Below are 23107 nucleotides of genomic sequence, written 5' to 3'. Positions count from 1 at the left end.
CACATTTACATTACGGTCTTTAATATGTTAACTTATCCTCTGGTCATCTTGGCATTGGACCCTTTGCTGACTTCCTGCCAGGGGCCTGAGTCTCTGCACTGCTGGCTCTGTCAAATCCCTGGCTTGCTGTGTACACAGGGAGCTTGGGGAAAGAGGTGATGCAACCTTAGTGATACCTACTGAGCTCTCCCATGGTGATAGTGCCGTCTAGGTGGAGCTTTTTATGGCCGAGAAGTTGTCTCCTGGGGTTGGCTAAAGCTGTGGGTGGATTTCTGGATCCACTCTGTGGTCTCTGGCATGGCCAGCTCTGCATTTGTTCCTTTTCTCACTTCGGTTCCACTTGTTCTGCAGGTCCAGGTCCTTGTTAGTGAGGTCTGAATGGAGCTGGGAGACTTATCTCTTTGCATTGAAATAACTGGCTAATCTGAATATCTTGTATCAAATGATTCAGCTGCATGACTTGAGGTCAGAGGAGAGGGGAAAAAGAAGGGCTTCAAAGAAGTTAAGGCAGTGCTGGGATAACTTACAGCTACTTGTGTATTTAGGTAACACTAATGGGTGACCAGAACAAATGGGAACTGAACTTGGCCTTGAATAAATCAATTACGAGATTTCTTTGTGGGGAAAGTTTTGGGTCAGGGTCAGTCTGGATTGCTTGGCAGAAAGGAGAGGTGGGTGTGCACATGAATGTCCTGCAGCTGTGGAGCAAAAACTGGCATGAGGTGTTTGATGGAAATAGGCTTGCTGATGGCAATTCTAATGCTGTGCAAGATAAACTTTTGTTTTTGGGAAAGGTTGTGGAAACTGTGGTCAAGTGTCAACATGTTTCTACAGAAAGCTCATCCTGTAATTGGAGGTTCCCAGAAGATCCTCTTAACTGAACTTTCCTCTATCAGAGCACTCATTTGTGCTGCACTTTGTGGGGGCTTTGTGGGTGAATTGCCTTTCCTGAGCAAACTGGTGTGTGATGTGTTGTGCCTCTGCTGGTTTGAGTATTGCACCAGGCTGATGGTGCTAGGTGAGCTGCTGGAACCATCCTTAGCAAGTCATCTGGCCCAACTTCGGTGTGGCACTCACTGTGGGTATTGCCAGGATCAAGAGCTCTTCCTGCGGCATTAAAGCTACGTGTGCTGGGGGATGTTCTGCTGAGACGTGCAGAGAGGGAGGAAGGGCTGGGAACTGGCTCATCTAATACCTGCTTTATCAGTGGGTTACCTTCACTGTCCTTGGGGAGCAAAGCTGACTTAGGAGCAGAAGATTGCCTTGACGCTTCCATGTGTTTCAGCATTGTATGGGAACACCCAGCACGGTTCAGTGCTCTACAGTGGTTGTGATTTTATTTTTATTTTGTGGGTTCAAGTCACCCTGTTCCTCTATGTGGTGACAAACCATAAGGTTTGGTAGAGTTCTCTGCTGCAGATGATGTGTTGGAGGTGACCATGGTGGCCCTGGCTGGGTTGGTGCTGTGTCACAACAGGCCAGGTGGAAACCTTAATTTACTTTAGAAATGGTCAATGGGGCTGGTTGTTGGTGTGACTGAGGTCTTGATCCTGCTCACTCTGGCTCTGGTGACACTCAGAGGTGACACAAATGCCCTTTGTTCTCTTGATCTAGAAAACATCACTCTGGTTCCTCCAGAATACGTGTGACACTCAGAACGTGCGGGTGGGCACAGCCTGCCCTGACCTGTGCTCCTGGGGATGCACGTTTGCTTCCTGCTGAACAGCCCTTGAAGTGGCTGGGAACAGGTCTGCAACCTGCTGCTGTAGCAGGTGCTTGCTTCTCTCCTCTCCCAACTTGCTCCCCAAAGCAGCCCTGGCCTCTGACGGGGCCCAGGAGAGGCATCCCTGCCCCACCAGGAAGATGTTGGAGGAGAAGCATCTATGGTGCTCCTCAGTGTCACTTTGGCAGGCTCTGCAGAGATCTCTTGGTGACTGTGACAGCTGGGGGACAACCGGGAGAAATGGGGTCTCGGCTGGGGCTTGTGAACCCCACGTGTCCTTGACATACGAAGCAGAGTTAAAGCGAGCTTGGGAAGCTGGACAGGGGGCGGAAATGTGCTGTGTGCCCTTCCTGCTGGTCGGGAGGGGCTGGCGAGCCCGAGGTGGGGTCCGGCCAGTGGGACACGGGCGCTGCTCCGCTCTTCCCGGCCCCAGGTATGGGGGCGCAGCTCGGGGGGGCGGCGGGATGGGAGGAAGCAGAGCCTGTCCCAGGCACACTGCTGAGCACGTTTTTCCAGCTGAGCGGCGGCGTGTGCCGAGCTCCTGCAGAGTGACTCTGCAGTCTGCAGGGCACGGCTGCGCCGGAGCGAGCCGCGGCCACGGGCGGGCGCGGGGGGCTCTTACATCTTCTCCTTTCCTGGTAGTCGTTTTTGACTTCTTTGACTCACCTGCAGCGTGAATGCATGGAAAGAACAGGGGGTTTTCAGGGCTAGATAAGGTAGCTTTTAAGAAGTCTGAAAAAAACCAGAAGAGGTGAGTTTTTTCCCTGGCTAAATAATGTGGGGAAACAAGTATGAAATTGGAAAAACCACAAAAATGAGGGAAGGGTAGAGTTTTTTTGATGGGAAAGTAAGAGAAAAGGTGTGTGGGGAGATTGGTGTTTTACCTGCCTGGTAACTCAGAGGTGCTGCCAGAGGTGGGTATGTTGCTAAATACTGAGCACTGTCTTTAGGCAGATTATTTATGATCTATAGTCAGCCTCCACACTAAATCACACAGCCTTTTTTATTTTCTTTTTCTTTGCGTGTGCTTTTGAAAGCTTCTGGTCAGTGATATAAACGAGTGATTATTTTAGCAGCTCTTAACTAGCAAACTATCTGGTTTGCATGCTTTCAGATGAGGAAGCTAGTGACAGAATAAAACAGTTACAGTTAGTAAGCAACACTCAAATGTTTGATAAGCCAATGTTCACTTGAACTACAAGATACTAATTTCTTTAGATTCTCCAAGGTCACATCTTCCTTTTTTTTTTTTTTATTAAATGTTGCAAAAGAAGCACTTGAATTTATTCCTGCAAGACCCTTCATATTCTCACTGCAATTTTTATGCCTTTGCTGTAACTGGAAAGGTTACACTTCCAAGTAGTCAAAAAGTCTGTGTCAGCTCTCCTGACCTCACAGAACAAGCCTACTGAAAATGAAGACAACCACAATAACAAATAGCAATGCTCTTGGCCTCATGTGGCACAAAAAGAGACACCTAAAGGAGTGACTGAAGCACTTTACCGTAGCTGTGTTACCTCCAGGTGGGCTCATGTTGGCAGGTCAGCTGCAGGGCTTTGCAAGAGGGAGAGTAGAGGGAAAAACAGCATGAAGAATTAAGTGTAAGGAGTGACACCAGTATGTGTGATGTTGAGAAATGATGTGTCTGTAGCAGCAGATACTGAAATGTGGATAAACACATCCCAAAAATGCTGTTGGGAGGTTTTTACTGTGACTGAAACAGAAGTGATGGGATGTTTATGCATGAGGTTCCACCCAGCAAGACAGAAGAGCGAATCACGGAGGTGTCTCCACCATGTGCTCAGATGACAAAGCATGAGACTTCACTGTCTGTAATCATACTGAATTTCACTTCCCAACTCCCAGCTCAACCTTGAGAGCTCGGGGGAATACCGACTATGATCTCATGCATCTTCTGAGTGCTCAGAAATCCTCTGCCACTGCAGAGGGTCTTGAACTGAGCTGAACAAAAAGGGGACTGTTTTCTTTTGGCTTTTTCAGTCTCAAGTGAGCTCTCTAAGCTCACTGTTTCTGTTTTTTTGGTTTTTTTTGTTGTTTTTTTTTTTTTTTTAACTGTGGAATGTTAAATGTGACATTTGCATGCTCTGCCAGGAGGACTTTGCTGTAAATGAGCCATGGTTTTAAATTTTAAAATTAAACCTGTAAAAACAATTGTGAGAGGAGACATGGCAGATTACAGCGAGATAACCCTCTTAGCTTCAGTTGGAGGTGAAATCTGAGTTGATCTAATTGTCAGCAGAGAGTGGAATCAAGCAAGGATAGAGTTTAGAAGGTGATTGGAATGGCTGAGTGTTTGATTAAAATCAAGCAGTTAGCCTGGACCAGAGGGAGGCAATGCCTCAGACTCCGAGTCTGATGATTTGTAATTCAGTTAAGAGATTTAATTATGTTGTCTTCACTGTGCTGCCTTGTGTATCCTACAGCCCCCTGCTTGGCCCTCTGCCTGCAGCCCAAAGGTGTGAAGAGCCTTGCAATGTTCAGTTTTTGGGCTTTTCATAGGGGTTTATGGCATCTTCGTCTGATGTTATGGGGCATTACCATGATACTGGTGCATTTGAGGAGGTGGTGTGGGATCCTCTTTCATGGAGAGACTGGATTTCTGGGTGCATTAATGGATTCTCCTTTGTGGGGGGATAGATCTGTCCTGCCCGTAGCTTATTAAGCTGTCCTTGGGCAAAGCTTCTCTGGAGTTTGGGTCTGCCTTTGATGTGCAAGCAGAAAAGTGTGTTACAGTGCTGAGTGCAACAACCTTGTCAGAGGGAAACACCATCCTATATCAGTTTCCATAGTGTGGGACTCAGCTGGCTTGTGGGCCACACCAAAATGGCTCCTGTATTTCAACAAGAATCTTTAAGACATGTATATTTTGCTTGATCGTGCCAGAAATTTTACTGCCTGTTCAATATCCAGTGGCTTAAAGAGCAGTTTGGGGAGGGTGATTGTGATCTTTGGGCCCAGACTCACGTAGGGTTGTTCTCTTAGAAGGCCTAAGGCCTCCAGTGGTGTCACTCCATGCTTACTGGTGATTAAAGGATGTGAGGCAGAGAGCTGGGTCACCAGCTGCTCTATGGGAACAGTAATTGAGCACCTTTAAGTTGCCTTGGACTTTCTTTGAAGCCCCTTCTTGGGTTCGTGATCAGGAATGTTGGGATTCGTGCTGTGGAGCAGCAGCACTTCGCTGCTTCTCCATTTTGGAGATGAGAGGAAGGGGTTAATGGGAGAGAACACCCGGTGTTTGTTCTCTCCAGTTCGAACACTGATAAGTGGATGGGAGAAACAACAGCCTGTGACCTTCCAGTTATTCCTTGTGTGCCTGTGCATATGTGAGCATTGGATTCACAGGACTGTCTGTTTGGAGAGCTTTCGTTCTTCTGGTCAGGTTCCCCAGAACCCCATTGGCATCTCTGGTGTTGGGAGAAGAGACCTGGACCCTCTTCCATATGGATCTCTGAAAGGTGTTTTTGCTGGGCACAGTGCTGGTCCTTCTGGCGACTGTGTGTTCAGCTGGTGGCACAGCCCTGCTGGGTCTGCACTGCTCCCCTTCGGTCTGGAGGAGACTGAACGTCAGCACTGAGGTACTCATTTAGTGTGTGGTGTGAAGTTAGGGAGTTACCTCAGATAATGCTCTGATTTTGGAGTAGGTGATGTTTTCCCCAGGGTTGTTCCTCTTGAAACTCTGTGATGTTGGAAGTCTTCACTACTTTTCAAGTACATGAAGATATCACGAGCGCCACAGCTGAACTTCACTGAACCCACAGCTGTTCATACACTGAAAACCTATTTCAAGCATTTGTTTCTGTGTGGTTTGTGGGAAATTGATGTCAGAGCTCACAGTGGCTGCAGCTCTTGAGCCAGTGCAGGTGATGGGGGTGTCTGAGAACAAATCTAACCTCTCCTCTGGACAGAGAACAGAAAACCCCTTACCAGGTACTGGTGGTCTGGATACCCTTGCAGAGGAACTGATTTGGGATAAACCCTTACGTAGCTTTTTTTTGTTCCTCTTGCACAGACCTTAGTGGTGTCTTGGGACCTAGCCAGCATCATGTTAGGATTGATCCATCTGTCTCATGCTTCAGCTTCTCTTCAAGGGGGTAAAGATATTATAGTAAGTTGAGAGGCATGGGAGGTGTTTGCATGCATCTGGCAGCTGGAGAGGGTTGGGACGATCTGGGTGACTGAGAGCTGAACCGTCCCTGATCCTGCTCAGCAGGTAACAAAGGAAGGGAACAGGAAACAAACAAGATCTAGGGAGGGATATAATTGGCCATGCTAATCTTCGGGTTTAGGGTTTCTTGCTTTGCTACTTTTCCCTAGCAGACCTCACCGCCTTCTCCTGAGTGCTGCTTTGAAGAGGCCTGTAACTGTCTCGGGACCTGTGCAGACACTGCCTTGGCCTCCGAGGGGGAGCCAGGTGGCAGAGGTTTGAACTGAAGTGTTGCATGGAGCTGGAGAAGAGATTCAAGCAGCTCTGGTCTCTTTGCACTACATGCTAAACTATGTAATTTGGACCTTTTCCCTGCCTGGATCGTCCCTGCCAGGCAGCAGGTCAGGTTAGGAGGAGAGATACCAATCGATCCTGCCATCCGCCAGCACTTCCTTCCCCGGTCCCTCTCCTGGGCAGTCAGTGCTGCCTTGCAGCTTTCGAGCCATTGTCATGAAGTTCTGGTCACGTCTCTGCTGCCGAGTCCCCGCGTGACCTTGGAGAGGTCATTTTTTTTGCTGACGTCTGAGTCTTTTGTCTGCAAAACGTGGAGGATGATTTGGTTACAACTTCATGGGTCGAAAGCCAGAATAAATCAGCTGGTGTCTTCCTGTGGCAGTGTGGATGAGCCCCATGTCCCACTGGGAGCAGCCGAGGAGCTGGCTGTCATCTCTGCACTTGTACCTGTGCGTGCAGAGGCACAGCGCTCACCCAGCACACTGGTGTGCTGGTACCAGTCAGTGCGCTTTGGTGACTGGCAGGTGACATAAAGCACTCTGAGGTCGTTTTTCCCCCTGTTCGGAGAGCAGAAGGGTAATGGGAGGTGGGGGCCAGCAGGGAGTTGGTTCCTGCTGGGGCTTGGCCTGCGGCCACGCGGCCCCTCGGCAGTTATGGCTGCAGGTTGCTGTAATAACGAGTCAGTGTTTCTCTTGCGTCAGGGATAGTGAGCTGCTCTTCAGCCGCTGCCTCCCAGGCCCTGCCAGGAGGAAGCAGTGTCTGTACTGGAAAAGGGTGGCTGGAGTGGGTGGTGGAGGTCCCTTCCCAGCTGTAGCTCCTGAGCTGGGAGAAGACAGGCTTCCTGTGCAGGCGTTTGGATTCAGCACTGTGAAGCGTGGCTGGTGGAGGAGCATGGTTGGCGCATGCTTCCGCAGAGAGCAGCGGAGGGGAGATGAGGGCTCATAAATGGGGTGACTTTTCTGGACCTGTCCCAGATACCTGAATAGCAGCAGTAGCCAGATAGCCCCTGGGGAGGGGGTATGTGTGTGGATGCATCAGCTTTTCTCTTTAAATGCCCCATTTTAGCATACGGTCTTCTCCTTTGTGTAAAAATACCATCAGGCAGAAATTGAAATTGAGATCCACCCCCAGCACCACCTAAATTAAGGACAACTGCCCTCAATTTAGTTATATCTCCTGGGCTCAGTGTGCAGCAACTCTGGGTATTGGTGCTCAGAGCAAGCACCCCTGTACCACATCTGCACCTTCACGTGATGGTCCTGAAAGGCTCTGTCCCAACATCCTGCCAGCTGCCATGCACACCCCTGACCTCATCCTCCTCACTCCTTCCTCCAGCCCCCCTCCCCCACCCGCCCCTTCCTGATAATAGGAAGATTCACAGAATGTGTTTTCTGCTGATCTGTTGTAGGCTGTATGGATACTCTGCAGGGCTGAAGAGAATGGTCAGGGGCTTGGGAAGTACCTGGCTCTGCAGAGACTGGTGCTGCAGTGAAGAGATCACTGGTTCCTGTGGTGACTACAGTCCCTTTGTTCAGACACCAGTTTTTGATTTTGAGCACATGCTGAGAAACAAAAGTGTCTGCATGCAAGAAGGGGAAGGAAATGTGAGACCATAGGGTCCAAATTTCGTGGGTCTGCTCATTTGCATTGTGATACTGTTATTTTGTGCTCCTTCCCACTGAGCTGCCTGGAGGGCAGGCTGGGCATGGCTGGGAGGGTGTTGTGCAGGCAGGGGCAGAGCTGCCTGGGTCCCATGTAGGGATTACCTGCTGCTGAGCAGGTGGCTGATGGGATGATGAAGAGCTGCTGTGAAGCACTGTCCTGCAGCATCTGGCCAGTGTTGGGATACCTGGCATCGGGGTGCCTTGCAAGGTAGCAGGTGTGTGTGGTGGGAGGAATTGGTGGGGCTGGTTTGCTGGCTTCACCTTTCTGTGTTGGGACTTGGAGCAAAATCCCATCCCAGTCTCTGTGCCTGGGTCCTTTGTGTTTGAGTTTTAGCCTTGGGAGAGCTGAAAAAGGAGCAGCTGAGCTGGGCAGGCAGCCTCAGTCCTGCAGTGTAGGAGATGGGCTCCTTGGAGAGCAGTCCACGGCTTTACCCATTGGCCACATATGTTTCTGCCTCCTTCCCTACCATGACTTTCTTGGGAAAAGAAAGCACTGCCTGATTTAGACTTCTCTTGGGCACCTGAGGTGCTGCCCTTAATTGGAAGGCTAATTTTTAATTTAAGTTACTTGTGCTTGCGGGGGAAGAAGGTGTCCCAAAGGGTCGTTGTGCTTGCCGGTCCCTGACTAGCCCTGCCTCAGATGTGTCCTCCCAGCAGCACCGTTTTTCAGAGCAAGTCCTGCAGACTGATTGCTCTGTGCTTGCTCTCAGCTCCGGGAAAAGCTGCCTGCAAGCCCAGTGTCCTCAGTGTCTGCTCTGGAGAGCTTGGAGTCAAATCTGTATTAGTAGTAGGTGTGATGAGTTGGACATGCTCAGCCTCTCCCAGACAAGGGGGCTGAGCACTGGATGCAAGTGTCCTTCCTTAACAGGAGTTGCCCCGGCAAACCCCTTGAGGTGAATGTGAGCTGTATCTGCCCTTGGCCGTCACATGTGGTCCTTGCTTTCTACGGACCTCAGCCACTGAGTAGAGTCATTGCTTTTCTAGTAAGTGTAGTGGCAAAGCTGCTCTAGAGTTGTGGCTGAGCTCAGGAGGAGCCAGGAGAGCCTTGCTGCACATCTAGAGCAGGACAGGGCAGTGGGGAATACAGCGGTGAGCTGAGAGGAGACCTTGAGAGAATGCAGGTTTGGAGTTGTGGTGGTGACATGTCTGATAGGAGATATTGCTGAGGGGTCACCTGCAGCTGCTGCCTGATTTGGTGGCACTTGTGGTGTCCAGAGCCTATTGTGAGTGGCTTGGTTCTGTGGTGTGTGTTTGATGAAGAGTCGGCTGGACAGCCTAGCAGGAATGCAGACTGGACAACTGCACCCCTCAGGGCACAGCAAGGGGAATGTTTGCCAAAGCCGGGCTTTGCTGAATTCCTGACTGGCACAAAGGAATTTATTTTATCAACCATTGTGTTGTTGTTATTTATTTTGGTTTTTGGTAACATCTGGTACCGCTGGCTGATCCAAACAGGTGGGATGTCAGTGTTACCACCTTGTTCCTTTGCAGAGAAGCCCAAGTAGGGAAATAAATTGTATCTCGTTTGAGATGTTAAAGGTCTTTTCCAACCTTAACCATTTTATGATTCTGTGAAGTACAGGGTGTTTCAGCTTGCTGATGGAGAAGCCTGAACTCATCAGTGGCCATCACAGAAATATAAGATGTTTAAATGCATTTGGGACATGGGCTGGTGGAGGATTGCAGTAGAACATCCACCTTGCAAAGGATCCAAACTGGTGCTTGGAGACTGTTCTGGATGTGCTGGGCTGTCCTTGATATCATGCCTTCAAATGGCCACAGACCATAACTGTAATAGGGATGGAGGGAGTCTTGATTTAACTTCTGGGTATTTTTGCTCCGCTTGGCTCTTCCCGTTCTTATGTGGGATGAAAGCATCCCTGCCTGAGGATGCATTGAACATGGTGCAAGTCAAAGGAAGAGAAGTTATTTTGGCAGAGGGGTGTTTTTGCTGTTTCTGCATGAGCTGAGCCCAGGCCAGAGAGCATTGCCCCGCCTCAGAGGTAGTCCTTGCTGCAACTCTTGTGATTTTCCAGCTGAATGTGTGTTTTGGGTAGCTGATAAGCAGGAGCCAGGGGTCTGCCCCTGTCCCAGGAGGACCTTGCCTTGCTGGCAGCCTTCCTTCCCCCTCATCTTTCAGGATCCTTGAAGAAAACATAATGTATTGCTCTCTCAAAAGTACTGTTTTCATATCTTCTGGGGGAGCTGTTATCAACAGGGTTTTTCCACACACACTGTCCTGTGTGCTCCTCAGATGAAAAGTCAGGTCCTTCACAGCTACTTAAGTAAATATCTTCCCAGCAATACATAAGGTCTTCCAAGAGAAGGGCCTGTACCTCTAAGTGGAAAGAGCTTGGGGGGCTGGGGAGGTTGAATAATCTGTTTTGGGGTTTGAACCCTCCAGACTCCATCTGTCCTGTGCAGCTGGCTGTGCCTGCTGACACAGACTCCTGAGCTGGGAAGGGGTTCTCCTGGTGTGATGGGTGTTGTGCCAAGGCCCTGGGTGTCCATTTGGTGATGAGTGTGTGTATGTCTGGTGTAGGTGCTGTGTTAGAGCCAGGCACAGCTGCTGATGTCCCTTGTGGCTGCAAAAACCAAGGACCATCAGGAGAATGCTTACTTGGCTTTTGCCTTGGCTTCCAGCTGTGCTCCCTGTTAGATGTTCTCTGTAGATTTCCATCTGATATTGCTGCTCATGGAGAGTGTGGGGTGCCACCAAGCTCATTGTGTGGATCTCTGTACATCTCAACAACCTTTTTTATTGCTCACTGCTGTCTGCTAGAAGCCAATACAGAAGGTTATTTATGAGAGCAACGCATTCAGGTAAACACAGACCCCTTCAAAATCTTTCTCACAACAAGTGGTTGAATTGTGGTGGGTTCCAAGCTGGATTGATGTTTAACTTGAGATACTAAGAAAATACTTCCTCTGTTTAGCTAAAGCAAACAAATCGAGAGATGAGACCTTTTAAATGTGATTTGCACTCCAGCTGTAACCAATACTGATTTTTTTTTTTTTTTTCTTTTACAGATATATTTCCAACTGATGGCCAGTCTGGTATGTACTAAATAAAAATGGAGCTCTTGAAACCTCCTTCTCCCTTGCCTTCCCTGCACTTCTCTTCCTTCAGAGTCAGCGCTAACCAGACTTAAAAGACTGGTACAAGAATATGCAATGGACATTAATGTAACAAAAAAACTCCAAACCAACAAAAACCCCCAAAAAACCAAAGCAAAACAACTTCGTAAAGAAAGTACAGACCTTTAATATTTGGCCATTCCTGTATAGCAGGGAGATCTTTTATGCTTTCATGTAGTGATGACTAAACTGCTGGAAGGTTCTTTCCTCCCGTACATTGTAGCATAGCAAATTTGGATGTCCAGGGTGAAAGAGTTTGGGAACTTGTAGGTCTTGGTCATCACACATAATTGAAAACACTGATGTGTCAAGATGCAAATGTAGCTCAGATTGTTGTTGTTTATACGTTACCTGTGTACAGATGGACGTGCCTATGAACCCGAGGTTATATATTTGAATTTGCAATACTTCGGGAAGACACAGACCTCCCCCATGGCTTGTAGTCTGTGTGTTGCTGTTGAGTATTGCTGTTAAGGACAACCAAGACAACTCACTGTGTTGCCATCAGTGCAGAGAAAAGACTTCCTGGCCCCAGTGGTGTGTGCAGCCTTGCTGGGAGGGAGGTTGCTCTGGATGGAGGTTTCAAATCAGGAAAGGAATTAGTTTTCTGAAGCAGATACTGATGATCTCAATTCATGCCTTTCCCAAATTGCCAGAAGCTCCTCATCCAGGTTGGTGTTGTGGAAGTGCCAAGACTGAAGGAAAGGTTTGTGTTTTAACCAGTGATACCAAGATCATTCAGTGGGAGCCTGTTGTCTCAGAGCTGTGGTGCCATGTGGGGATGTCCTATAGCAAAGGCACTGGGAATGGAAGTCAGTGCCTGATGTGGCCTTGTGTCACCCTAGGCATGTCACTGTGTCCACCTCTGATGCCCATCTTTGGCTTTTCATGGGATCCCATTTCACCAGTTCATGGATAGTGTGAGGGTAAATTGCTGTTGATGGTGGAGGTGTTGGAAGTATGGAAATCAGCTCTGTTGCCTTAAAGCTGATTTCAGTAAAAAAAAAGGTGGTCTGGTGTAACATTGGAGGCACTGTAATTTAAGTTCCTGAACTGATCAGAGGGATGGAATTTGTGGATGTGTTTCCAGAGCTCTAGCCAGCTAACAAGGCCGTGGTATACAACTAGATGCACTGGATTAAGGCTTTGATTCCACAGTTGTAAGTTTCTCATGATTCTGTTGCTTTCTCAACATGTGAGAGTTAAATATTAAGGTTTTGAAGCAGCAAAGGTATATTCCCATCTGTTGAGTTAATAGGAGGCTTTTCTTCACCCTGCTGAAGATCTGTCTTCTTTGGGTATTGGGTTTTGTCTGCCTGTGCTGCAAACTCAGAGATGTCCTTTGTTTGGCACAGCTCCATCCTCTGTTCTCCAGCTGGTTGGGGACCTTGCACAGCTGTCTCCAGGGTGGGGCATGAGTGTGTGTCTGCAGCAGATGATAGTGCTTCAGAGAGTGTTTGTTACATGTCAGTAGTGTTGCAGAAGACATTACCTACAGAGCTGGGGGCTTTTTTACAATTCTGTATGTTTTTTAGGAGATAAGTTAAAGCTTAAACAGGATTCCTCTAAATGGTGGCTGCACAAGACGCTGTGCAGTCTTTCTCAGAAAAGGCTTAAAGCTGGTGCCTTGCTTTTTCTTCCCATGCACTAAGCTTATCTGGAAGCTCTGGTATCTCAAAACACATTGAAGTGTGAAGGCAGCAGGCGAAGGCAGAGTAGCACTGCTCCTGCTACCAGAGCTGTTGTGCACTCCTGAGGTTGTTGGGTTTGACTCCCTCACCTCCTTTTCATTGCTGAGGTTACTGAATGAGTTGATTTGCTTTGGTCACCAGAACTCCCACACCCGTGTCTGGTCTATTTTTTAAGGTTAATCCTAAAAAGTCAGGTGGGTTTCTATGGCTGGTTTTCCCTCCAGGTGAGAAGTCTGTTCTTCTCCCAAGGAAGTGGTTAGCAGAGTGATGGAAGATGCTGAGTTGCAGTATCAGGGTTGGGAATTGCATAGGTGGGGCGCCTGAGCCAAAAATCTGCCATTTTGTAGGCTCAGTAGCTGTAGTGTGCCCCAGAGCATGTTCCTGCTTGTTAGCATATGGATGCCAGTGGTGTCCTGCCCTCAGCCTGGATCATCCCCATGTCACGTGCAAGCGCTATGGAGGTGGAAGGGCAGCAGTGTTTGCATCCCAGTTACCTAATAGTGTTTGCAAATAAAGCAGTTGTTGGAGAGAGGCCTCACTTTCCTTCTGTCTGGCACAGCAGTTCCTCTGTCCTCTCCTCTCCCACATCCCACATCCCACAACCAGGATTCAGCAGCTGTAGGGTGCTTTTCAGAAGAAGCCACTTCAAACCATGTGATCTGGAGTTCAGATGGAAAGTTGGGAGACTTCAACACCCTTGAGAGATGCAGGGTTGGGCTTGGTGGGCAGAGGGATGCACTTTGACATTCCCACTTCTGCTGTTGAGGAGGACTGGGGGGGCGCATTTGTAGCTGGATGTCTGCGGACAACTTTGGTGTGAACACCAAACTCCTCTGCCAGGTGACCGATGCTGTTCAGCTCCCAGGACTTGCTACTATGTGAAATTTGCTGCCTGCTCTGGAAGGGAATACTTTTGCCACTTCAAATGGATCTCCTGCTAGCTTAGTGTGCTGTGCCTGTGCCCTCCTGGCCTGCTGTGTGCTGCAGCCAGCCCTCCGCCTCTCCGTGGTGGAGGATCCCAGCCTTTTTAGTCTCGCCTCTGGAGGAGCTGCCTCTGGGTGGTTTAATTGCTTTTCTTTGAGCAGCTGTAACAGCTCTGTGCCCTTGTTGAATTCTAGAGACCAGAGCTGACTGCAGGGTGCAGTTGTGGATGCGCTGATGTTCAACAGAGCAGCAAGTGATGCTCTGTCTTGGTTTCACCACTCCTGATGACTCTTTTCATCTGCTGCACCCTGACCTGATCATTTTATACAATTGTCAGCAGTGTCTGAGATATCTTTCTTGAGTTTATAAATGCGCCTTTGAATTAAATGCTGTGAAGTTTTCCGTAAAGAGATGAGGGTGATGCTACCACTGCAAGGAAGTGGTTTTTAATCCTTTAGAAAGAAAAGGAGGGGAGATAGATCTTTAAATTAGGAAAGTGCTATGTTGCACTCTTTTGTAATTGGGTATTCCTGACTCCTGTGGGAAAACTTAGTTGGATTAGGGTGTTGTACTCTTTTTATGCTCTGTATTGACATGGGAGGTAGCCACCTGTAGCACAGGAATTAGCTTTGTTAGAGAGTGGTTTATGCATCAGGATTCATGTGATTGCGAACCCAGGAAGGAAGCTGCTATATCAGAGTGATTTATAAATAACCCAGAATGTCACTGCATCTCACTTAAGCTGGGGGGCATAAGTGAGGATGGTGTATCTTGTGCTTGGAAAGCATGCCCTGAAATCAGCTCAGCTGAGGTACAGTAATCCTGAAGTAACACAAAAAGAAGCCCTTCTGCTTGCACTCAAAGATCACAGGGATATTTGAGTACCTTGTCATGGTTTTAATACTCTGGATTCACCAACAGGAGGAAGCCCCCATACCTGTGCTTAGTTTAATCCAGGTGGTTACGGGACTGTAAGATTTCTTCAGCGCATTTATGGAGACACCTTGATTAGTGGGTGACCTAGGTCTGACCTCCCTAAATTCCTGGGAAAGTTTGCTGCACCTGCTCCTACCACCAAATCCCTGTTGCTTTCTCCTGCCCCAGGAGATGGGGCTGGATTTCTGCATGGTGCTGGCCTTGTCTTCCTTGGCCTCACAAGCCGAGCTGCTGCTCAGTCTCTTCTTGTTCTATGCAGTCAGGGAGGCAAGTTTGCAGCTGTGTAGGCTGAGGGTGAGGTTAAGTGGTCACTTAGCAAGTGGCCACTGCTCAGGGGACACTCTGGCCTTGCAGGGATGCTGCTGCAAAAGTTGCTGGTCAGGTACAGGAATCACAGTGGGAGGAACTCGGAATGATGTTATTTAAATTACGTCACCGTCTCCTCTCTGGAAACCCATTCTCTTTGAGATGACAGGTTTTCCAGAGGCATATTTTGTGCAGAGTTTGTACTTTTGCCTTGTACAACCCCTCTCCCCCTCCACTGGCACAGTGGGAGCTGCACAGTCTCCTCCTAGACAGTGCGAACGCTTGGAGCTGGAGGGTCTCTCTGCAGGCGCTTGGCTCTCGATTCCTGTCTCTTTGTTGTTAAATATTTACAGTGAGACGTACCAGATGCTTCCCAGGAAGGGTTTTGTCAGCTTCCAAGTCCCCAGATGCAGCTGCAGAAGAGGCTGACGGCCATTAAAGGGATCGTGTCAGCACGGCGCCCTGGGTTCGGCAGCGATGCAGTGACCTCCTCTCGCTCGTGCCACGGGCGCCGCCGGTTGTGCTGTCTCATCAGCCGCAGCGGGATGCAGGCAGAGAGCACCCTTCTGCTGATGACAACAGATTAATGATGTCTGGTCCTAAGGCTTTTTGTTTTTCTTCTGCTTTGACGCTCTTTCACTGCAGAGGGAGCAGGTGATGCTCTTGGATTTTGTTTCTGGGGCCATCTCTCCGCAGTGGTGCTGCCTTGGCTCCCACTCCATTCTCAGCACGCCGGTGTCTGTCTTGGTCACCCAGGTACTCTGAGAGGGAGGCAAACTCCTGTCACCAGCTCTGGCATGGAGAAGCCAGCAGCTGGAGCATTGCTGCTGAATGCCTCTCCTGTGCTGGTCACACTGGTCAGGTTCCCAGTGTGCCTCCTGCTTTCAAGATAAGGTCCAGGACCTTGGGCTAGGCCCCTGTTTGTTGCTCTTGCTGCTTATCAGCTTTTGCTGCTGACAAGGTGACCCATTCCAGAGCACTGAGGATGGAGAGGGAGGGTCCCCCCAGCCTGGACTATGTGCTGGTCTGGCCCCTCCACCCGGGATAACCTGGACATGCACACAGGGCTTGCTCCCGTGCCAGGTGTCCCTGTTTTAAGTATTACAACTCCTGCTGGATGAGGATCTTCCAGGGTGCCGTGGAGGTAAGATCTCGGGAGGTGGCAGGTCTGCTCCTCTGAGGGGGGGGCCAGGGAGGAACAGGCTCGCTAGGTCATCGTTTTTCCAACTAAATATAGTTGCCCGTGCTTTCATAAGGTCGGGATTTTTGCATCACGTGACTGTCTTATCCCTCCCAGCCGGCAGTCAAGAGTAGGGGATCGGCAGTCAAGAGTAGGGGATCGTGTGTCTGAATGGGTAATAATTAACTGTTAACTAGCTTTTCATTAGAGCCTGGCAGAGCTACGGGAGCTGAGGGAACTGCTCCTGATCCCTCCTGGAGGGTGGACACCCCCTTTTAATTTGCAAATCAGTTGTCCCCAGAGGTGAGTGGGGTGGGATTTTTTCTGTTTTATAAGGAGTTATGAGTCTGGTGTCTGTCTTTGCTGTCTTGTAGTTCCCGTTCATGTCAGCCCTCCCTCTCCCCCGTGACTGATTTTATTTTTTAGGTCGTGAACTATCAACTGGTCTGTGAGCTGGCTTGAAGGAGGGCCTGACCCTCCATCTCCTCCACGATTTGGCTCACTTGCATACCCTGGGCCCCTGCAGCCTTGCCTCAGGTGCCCTCCTGTCCCAGCGCTGAGGTGTCCTTGCTGTGCCTCGTGCCTGGAGCGGCAGCTGGATCAACTCGAGCCTTTTCTCAGGGGCCCAGACTGACGCGGCGTTTTCCCTGGAGTGTTTTCCCTGGAGCGCGGCCGGCTTTTCCAGCCCCTCTCCCTGAACCATTTAACCTGACCCAGTGTTCACAGGTGTCCTTGAAGGCTTTTCTGTCTTCCATGCTGGCAGAGGAATTGCTGGTGACATGCTCTGCCAGCTGGAGATGTGTCTGCACCAGACGTGCTGGGTCAGGCACTGATGCTGGAATAGCCTCTCCTGCGGGGGTGGTGAGTGCATTTTCCCTGCTCAGAGACAACAGGGCGGCTCAGCAGCTGCGGGGACCTGAGCCAGCCCAGCTTCCTCATTTTGAGTTTCTGAAGTCTTGTCAGCTGGATGACCTTGGCTGTATCCCCTGTGTGATGCTTCTTGGTTTCTGGGAACCACTGGCTTCCCCTGGAGAGCCCTTAGTTTAGGATTCCTTTTTTTTTTTTTTTTTTTTTTTTTTTTTTTTTTTTTTTTTTTTTTTTTTTTGTAGAAAAGTGGTTGGGGGGTGGTTCATGTGCTGTCTCATTCCGTGTGTGCCTGGCATCTCAGGGATCGTGTGCAGCGCTGTGAGCATGGGTTGTGTGTCAGGAGTTTCCTAGAAATCCTCCTCAGGAAAGAGGTTTGCTTGAAAAGGCGGTGGAAAGATGTCACTTGCCCTTAAGAGGGAGTTCATTTGCTACCTTTAATAGTAGCTGTCTGTGCCAGGAAGAATCCAGGGTGCCCTCACTGACACTGTTAATGTTAGAAACGCCTGTTGGCGTTTCCTAACCCGCTCCTCCTGGAGTGTAGCTTGGTCACAAGTTGGAGCATTTCTGTCTTGGACTGAGAGGCTGCAGGGAAGATGATAGTGCATTTTTGGTAAGTCCAGACCCTTCCTGCCCCTCATTTGCTCTGGAAATAAAAGTCAGACCCTGCAGATAACGCACATGTGTAGAGCTTGTAGCAGCTTTGTGTGTTTAAAGGAGCAGTGCTGTTCCTCAGCTCCCTGAGAAGGGCTGTGATCTGCCTGGAGCCCCTGCTTGCTGTGAGGATCTGTGCTGCCCGTTTGTGCTGTCAGCAGATATGGGCTCTGCACGTGTCTTGAGCTGCTCCTCCTGTTCCAGGGCTTTCAGGACTATCAGCTGAGGGATGTGAGGGCTTGGAGAGCTGGGATTATAACTCGGATGCCCACACTCAGCCTGTGACAGCGCTGTCCTCGCTCTACCTGCCTGTACCCCAGCCTCCCTCCCTGTGCTTTTCCAGGGCAAACTCCTGAGCTCTTGGAGCTGCCTAGGGCACCCAGGTGGGAGTGTTCTCATGCTCTCTGTGGGGCTGTCAGATGCCCTTTTTGAAGTTATTTTTAGCGAGTGATCTCTGCAGCAGTTGCAGAGCTTGCATTGCAGAGAGGTGTAGGCAGCTCCTTGCTTCCTTTGCTGTTACAGTAGGGCTTGTACAGTGGAGCTTCTGCTGAGGAGCTGTGGAAAATTGCTTGGAAGGCTTTGAGCTGTGGTACCTGCAGCTTATCTCCTGCTCCGGGCTTTCCACATGATTTACAAGCCTGAATACTGCTCAACCATTCACCTGAAGGATCCAGTCTTCTGCTTGATCCTGACCTTGGCCATACTACTGCAGTTTTTCTTGCATGTACAGGAAACTTCTGATATTGCTGAGGTGTTGCAGATATTCCTCTTACCTTTGTAAGCAAGGCCAAATGCTGCCAGCTGGGAGCTGTGAGACCTCATGCTGCAAATGATGAGGCTGACTGTGGTTCTCCACAGTCCCCAGGAGCAGGTGGGAGCCCCTGTTGTGGAGACACCAACCCCTTTGTGCTGGAAGATTCCTTGTGATAACATCTCATTTAAAGCTGTTGGAGAACTCCATCCAGTGCTCCCTCGTTTCCTCCTCCATGCACTCACACGCCTGTGGCTGTGATTTGGTGGGAGGTAGAGCTGTAAAACATTGCAAACCTAGAGGAGGTGCAGTCTGCGGGCTGAGCCTGTCCTGAACCTTTCTGGCTTTGTGTGCCTTGTGATGCCTTCAGCAAAATGTGAGCATGCCAAGCAGTTAGTGCTATAAATCCCAGGCTTTTCCGCTCATGTGTGGAGCTGCAGCGACAAGTGTTTCCCATCTCAGTCTGGCATTAGCTCTGGCACATGGCTGAGGCCGTGCTGGGAGCAGCTCCTTGGGAGGCAGGGCAGAGGTGGATCTGCTGGTGTCTGGGGGTATCTGCACCTCTCTGCACACAGGGGTGCTACCAGATGGCTCCCTGGGGAGCCTGAGGTCCCCTCCCATCTGCTGCTGCTTCTTCCCAGCCCCTTTACAGCAAGGGTGTGTTGCCCACCACAGCTTCTTACTGATGCAGAAACGGGTGCAGCACCCACAAAAGGGGCATTTGCCCATCCCTCAAGGCTTCTCTGCCTTTAAGTTAAGTTCAGGGGGTCCTCTTGGGATGGACTCAGAAAGAAAAGAGCTTTGTCACTGTCTGCAGGAGACAGGCTGCTGGTGGGAGCGGGGACTGTTGTTGGCTTGCAGGTCACATCTGGCCTGCAGGACTCGTCCTGCAAATGTCTCTGTGTGCTGTTGGTGGACATGAAGCTCACCAGCTGTGTCCTCTGATGGCTTGGTCAGGCTCAGACTCCATGTCCTGCATGGAGTGCATGGACAGTGAGGAGTGCCACAGGAGAGTCTCTGAATCCATGTCGTGCCTCTGCTGCTGTGCAGATTAGGCCACCCTGAGAGAGAGATTGCTTGAGGCCTGGAGCAAGGACAGGGACAGGGTTGGTGCCCTGAGTTTCCCATGTTGGCATGGTGGGGATGCACCTTTGGAGCTGTTCTCTGTTGGCTCCCTAAGTCTTCTCCTAGGCCCGGAAGGGGATTCTTGCCGCCACGGTGGGGTCCTGGCAGGCTTGGCTGTGGCTAGCTGCCTGCTGGGTCTGTCTTAAGGGAATTTCTTTGCAGGTTGTGGTCAGTATCCCAGGAGGGACTCCCCTGCCCTCACAGAATGATTCCAAAGGAGCTATCTCTCTCCAGGGAGAACAGCTAATCCCAGGCAGAAACATTTTTCTCAGTTCACCCTTTTCCCTTTTTCTCAGACGTTTTTCTCAGCTCACCCTTGCCCAAGCTCCATTTGCTCTTTCTCACCTAAAAACCTCAAAGGAGCATTGTGTTGGTTGTGACTTACAGTCTTCACATGTGCCAAGAGTGTCCCGTGGAGTGTGGGAAGGAGGGAGGTTTGTTTGGAGACAGAAGAGTTGAAGTGGATCCTGGTGGACTGCTGGGCACGTGGCCGTCTGTCCCACGCGGCACCGTCAAGCTCCTGCCAGGGCTCTGGGGAAACTGGGGATACTGGTCTGGCTCTTCCAGCTCCATCATGACCTGCATCACAGAGCATGCGCCCCTGCCTCAGCCTCTTCAGCACAAAGTCCGGGCTCTTGGCTTGGAACCACCTTTATCAGCAGTTTCTCGTAGGTGCCAGGCTGTGGAGCAGGGAGCAGGATGGCTCCTTTCTGTCAACCTGGCTGCTGGGTAAGGAGGGGGTGCTGTGTCAGGGACAGTGTGCCAGAGCTGAGGACTCTGCGCTCCTGCTGGGAGCCTGAGCTGCCCCCTGAGGCTGTCCTAGCTGCTGCTGGGGTTCTCTGAGCCCTGGTCTGCACTGCACATGAGTGGTACACCTGGAGCAGGCATTACAGCGTTCTTGCTATAGGTACAGGTATTTCTCCAATAATGCCAGGTCTCTGCCCAGCACTTCAGATTTATTCCCTCTCTTCATTTACCTTCTCTAAAATTCCATTATAAATGTCATTGGATGCAAGAAAAGGCAGGAAATGAGACTGCTGGGTGTTTGGTTTCATTTTCCCAGATAAGGCAGTAAATATGTTTCCTTGGCTGAGCTCAGTGGTCCTATGTCACATGTCCCTGTTGGGGTGGAGGGACATTTAGCTGTGGATCTGCTGTCGCTCTGGCTGTCTGGTCCTTGTGCATGGGCTCCTCTTCCAGATAAGAGGCATGTGCTCACCTGGATGCCCCTGTGAGCCTTCCACCTCGATGGCTCTGTGCCCCAGACAGGTGTGGGCTGAAGGAAGGCACGAGGTGTCTGCACAGCCTTGCCCTTGGTGTTTGTCAGGTGTGTTGGCGAGTGCTGTGGCTGTGGCACAGCCACGGGAAGGGTTTGACTGTGATAGCAGCATTGGGGCTGCTGTGGGTGCTGCCACCTGTGCCTCATCCCCTTGGTTGCTAAGATGTAGTCTCCTCGTGGCTGGGCAACCCCACGGCTAGGCAAACGATCAGGTTCTGGCTGCAGGCAGCAGATCAAAACTCAAGACCTGCTTTTCTGTTCTTGGCTGTGCCAGCATCTGCCCTGTGGCTGCAGGCAAAGCTGCTCCTTGCTTCCCTGCCCGCTGTCCCCGTGCCAGCCTCACACCACTGAAACTCTGGCTCCTGCTGCAGCTGTTCTGTCTGTCCCCTCACACAGAGAGGCCCTGTTTTTCGGGAGGTGGTCAGGCACTGCTAGTGCAACTGAAATTACTTACTGCCACCAAACAGATGCAAAAGGAGGGTTGTGAGACGCCCAGGGGTCTGAGACATCTGTCAGCAGCTTTTAAAGGCTCGGCTGTGAACCAAGGCAGTATCCCTCCCTGCCTGTCCTGAGCTCCTGTGTGGGATGAGCAGCACTGACTTGCTCTCCATGTCTCAGGCGGATGCAGTGAGGTTTTCCTGCAATGGGTCTTTTCAGCTGAGGACCACAAGACATGTTGCTGGTGCCCTTGATTATGTCACTGTGCCCTGGAGGGTGCCAGCCATGCGTGGCCTGTGCATACCGTGGTCTTGACTCAGAGGATGGTGTGTCTGACCATGTGTCCACCAGCGCAGTCACACCCTCTCGGTCTCCACCGTGAATTGCTGGATCTCAGCTCCATCCATGCTCCAAGCTGGCCAGAGCTGCCCGCAGCCACAGCCCGGAGCAGCCTCCCTTCCTCCCTCGCTGCCGGGCAGCAGTCCTTTGCTTTGTGTTTTGTCTTCCGCAATGCTCTGCAAATGCTAATTAGTCTTCTCAGCACCTCAGCGAGATAAGGGATCCCTGTTCATATCTTGCAGATAAGGAAAGCGGCAGAACTTGTTTCAAACAATCTCCTCCCTCCCCCGCAGAGATGATGGAGTCTGCAGCACCCGCCCCTGCAGCCTGTGCCCCTTCATCCTCTTTCACGGGTACTTGTGAGGGCCCCTTCTCTGACTGGTTCCCAAAAAAAAAGCACAAGAACATCTATGGCCTTGAGGGCTCCTGAGCTGAAGCAGCTGGAGGAAAGGGCTGGATGCCATTTCTGTGGTGGGAGCAGGCGCCTGGATGGGATCCTTGCAGGGAGAGAGAGAGCCCTGCTGTGCCCCAGCCCCGAGATCGGAGCCTGATGAGGCTGTGCCAGTCCCATCAGTGCTGTTGGAGCAGGCAGGGGTGCTCTGTATCTGTGGAAAACCGGGCTGGCTGTGGGTTTGTGCTGTAGCTCCTGGTGCCTTTTGAAGCTATATTTAGTTGGTGACATCTGTGGGCGTTGAGTGGAGGATTTTGGGGGCTGTTTTGAAAGCGCTGGCTCTTCCTACACTAGCAGGGAAGTTTAAAAGGCTTGTGGCAAGCTTTGTGCCGTGGAGCCAGGATTCTCAATGAAGTGCACATGGAATAAATGAGGCACACGTGGGACTGCCGCTGCTCATGAAGGGAGGCACTGCAGGTGGGTTGGGGAGGTCCTGGGGGAAAAAGGGAGGGTTCAGGGACCCAGCTGAGAGCTTGGACTCTTCTGCAGTTGAAATCCCTATGTGGGAGCCTTAGAGAAAGCAATTGGGGAAGGGGAGTGCACATGGTTCTGTCCTGCCGTGTCTGACTCTGCCTTATTGACACTTCAAAGCCTCCTGCTCTGAGCAAGGCCAGGATGAATCACTGGTTTTGAGGCTCAGAAGGGGACCGGTTTTGATCATCCAGGCAAAGTTGTCCAGCCTTGCGCAGGAGATCAAAGGCAGCTTTGAGCAGAGCTGAGTAGGCTACTCAGGGTGTTTCCCGGGGCATCCCCAGATAGCCTCTGCTGATCCTCTCTCCCTACCCCAGTCAGGGCTGCTTTTCTTCTAAACAAAGCCAGTGAGTCAGCAGAAATCCTCACTGCTGGAGCCTGGCACCTGGCACAGGCTGTCCCTTGGGGCAAGGCCCAGCAGGCTCTCCTCCCCCTGTGGAGCACCAGTGTCCTGGAGGAGACCCTCCTCGTGGTCCTTGTGGGGCTGGTTTGTGTTTGGTAGAGTCGTGCTGCTCTGTTGCTTGGACTCTGCGTGCCGTGTGTGAGCCTGATGGGGAGACCTCGCAGCCAAACCTGAGGGAGAAAGCAAATTGAGTTCCTATTTCTGCTTGTGAGGAGGTGGTGTGTGAGCAGGACCCAAGATGGGCCATGGTGAGGTTGAGATCTTGACTTGCTGTGAGGTCTTTGGTGGTGTGAACCCCAACGGTCTCACTC

At 50.7% G+C, this 23107-nt stretch overlaps 1 protein-coding gene across 2 annotated transcripts in view; it reads left to right on the top strand.

Moving 5' to 3' along the window:
- LARP1 (La ribonucleoprotein 1, translational regulator) overlaps positions 1–23107 on the top strand; it is a 44830-nt gene that overhangs the window by 5285 nt on the left and 16438 nt on the right. For both annotated transcript variants that reach the window (XM_048319432.1, XM_048319431.1), the window contains exon 2: positions 10877–10903. In XM_048319432.1, the coding sequence (XP_048175389.1) occupies positions 10877–10903 (27 nt within the window). The remainder of the gene's footprint in view (positions 1–10876; positions 10904–23107) is intronic.

The sequence above is a fragment of the Corvus hawaiiensis genome, chromosome 15 (genome assembly GCF_020740725.1).
Source record: "Corvus hawaiiensis isolate bCorHaw1 chromosome 15, bCorHaw1.pri.cur, whole genome shotgun sequence".
Taxonomy (NCBI): Eukaryota; Metazoa; Chordata; class Aves; order Passeriformes; family Corvidae; genus Corvus; species Corvus hawaiiensis.
Note: the sequence above shows the minus strand (reverse complement) of the source record. Positions and strands in the feature narration are given on the sequence as shown.